Source organism: Sphaeroforma arctica, assembly GCF_001186125.1.
Source record: "Sphaeroforma arctica JP610 unplaced genomic scaffold supercont1.987, whole genome shotgun sequence".
NCBI classification, from domain to species: domain Eukaryota; class Ichthyosporea; order Ichthyophonida; genus Sphaeroforma; species Sphaeroforma arctica.
The window spans coordinates 1-2,176 of record NW_014039571.1 but is presented as its reverse complement, the minus strand read 5'-3'; the positions used below and the strand labels follow the sequence as shown (position 1 = coordinate 2,176).

The window sequence follows — 2,176 nt, the reverse complement described above, 5'->3', positions numbered from 1 at the left end:
AACAACATATATACACACACACACACACACACACACACACACATATATATATATATATATATATATATATATATACATATATATATATATATATGTATATATATAATATATATATTATTGTACCGAGTGTGTGTAGTAGAGTGTGGATAGATCAATTGGAGCAGTGTATATTCTCAGTCGTCAGGGTCTGAGCCGTCAGGTAAAACGGTACAGACGTTCTAAGTGTAAAATTTACAAGCCTAAATCCTTACAAATGTCAGCAATAGAGAACAAATCGATCTAGTTGAACACACTGACCCCAAGGATGCAGTAAAGCACCTATGCTGTGAGCACATGATTCTATAAATAGATTGCTTACCTTCTCTGTAATGAACTGGCAGAAGTATGGCAGCAACTGCTGTAAGCCGGGGTCGTAACGTAGACTTTCCAAAGCAACGACCCGTAACCGCTCTTCGACACCTATATATGGTCAGAAGGAACACCATATATGGATAAAAACAAGTGCCATATATGGTTATTGATTATACAGTGAAAATAGGTGCCAGATAAATTGAGGTGCCATGTTTGTTGTGAAAATTACTATATTTGTCTAAAAAGGGCGCAGTATATAATTATAAGAAAATTGAGAGTATTGAAAATGCCAGATATGGGCATGAGCATGAAGAACAACCGAAAACGCGGTTAACGTAGGTATAAAAGCCCAGGAAAATAGGTTGTAAAAAACCCCAAGGAAGGCAACCCAAGCCCGATTCAATTCGCACACATGTCTGAGTGGGCTACATAGAGTGCAAGGCAATTGTAGTGCAGCTCTGTGTAGCCACATCGGCATCGTAGCGTATGTTCCGGTGACTTAGCCTCTCATAGCCTACGAAGACTCCCTGAATACAGTCGGTCACGATTGGTTGCTATATATAGAACTGCCTGTGAGACAAAACACATATATCCACACACTACACCCCACACATGTGTGATCGAAACTTCTATATACACCCATATCGCACACACACAGCTGAGGCCGGAGACTTGCACCTCCGCTGCACTACATACCGATTACGGCCTCTGTCATCTTCTCATAGTACAGTTGTTGCTCCTTCGACAACACGTGACTCACAGTTGGCTTCGCATCGGTGGGAACTCCCATCTGCTGCGCCATGGTCGCAACACCCGTGGGCTTCTTCGCATTCTCGCCTGCCTTGGCGTCCTTCTCTGTCTTGGTCTCTTGCGGTTTCTTAGTGAAGTTCTTGTCGGACGTTACAATAACTAACGCACGGGGAAAGGGGTAGTGCAACCATAAGGTGTAAGTTGGGAGAAAGGTCGAACTACAGAGGTATTGGATTTCTCGGTCTTTGTTACTTGTGGCTTCGTCGTAATGCACTTATCAGAAGTCACGATTACAATAATAAGAAGGCAGGTAAACATACATACATGCCTACGCGTCTTCTAATATACAACCCACCCCTGCACGCACTCCTGTTCTCAATAGAACAATGTGATAAATATGTAATTGAAGACCACAGAGATATTGGCTTCTCAGTCGTTGTAACTTGCAATTCCTTTGCGAAGTTCTGTCGCGAGCCACAATTACTAAAAAAAATATCCAGAACAATTAGAACAGAGTATATTAAACATAGGTATATATAGCGAAACAAACGAGCTTTGTGCAAGGACAGAAACACCATAACCCCGATGAATTGAATGTCCGCATTGAATTGGCAATATTTCTTTGAATTGGCAATATTTCTTCGAGACTGGCTGGTACTATCGATATATATATATATATATATATATACCCCAGGCTGTACACGTACTTTGGGGATTCTCGGGTATGGCTGGCTGGATACCCTCAATAGCCAGCCAATGAGCACAGAATGTCACATCTACAGGACATGGTGGCAAGGGTGCGTTGATGATGCTGGTAAGGTCGACCTCTTCATCCACTATATAAAAGAGGTTCTTGTCTGCCGGGCCCACATTCTTTATTTTGATAGGCTCTTTCGGTAGGAATCCATACAATGGCTGTAGTGTATTTGATTGATATAAAATTAACTACGTGTACATATATACATATAACACACACACACACACACACAAACACACACACACGTATATATATATATATATATTATATATAATTATATATATATATATAATTATATATATAGTAATATATATATGT

The 2,176-nt window shown here is 40.3% G+C and overlaps 1 protein-coding gene across 1 annotated transcript in view; it reads right to left on the bottom strand.

Moving 5' to 3' along the window:
* The window catches only part of SARC_09562 (hypothetical protein), a gene marked incomplete at its 5' end in the record, with an annotated part of 6,841 nt that extends 4,825 nt beyond the window's left edge, over positions 1-2,016 (bottom strand). The window contains 3 exons of the mRNA XM_014296414.1: positions 359-459; positions 1,048-1,260; positions 1,809-2,016. Of these exons, the coding sequence (XP_014151889.1) occupies positions 359-459; positions 1,048-1,260; positions 1,809-2,016 (522 nt within the window). The remainder of the gene's footprint in view (positions 1-358; positions 460-1,047; positions 1,261-1,808) is intronic.
* Positions 2,017-2,176: the final 160 nt, after the last annotated feature.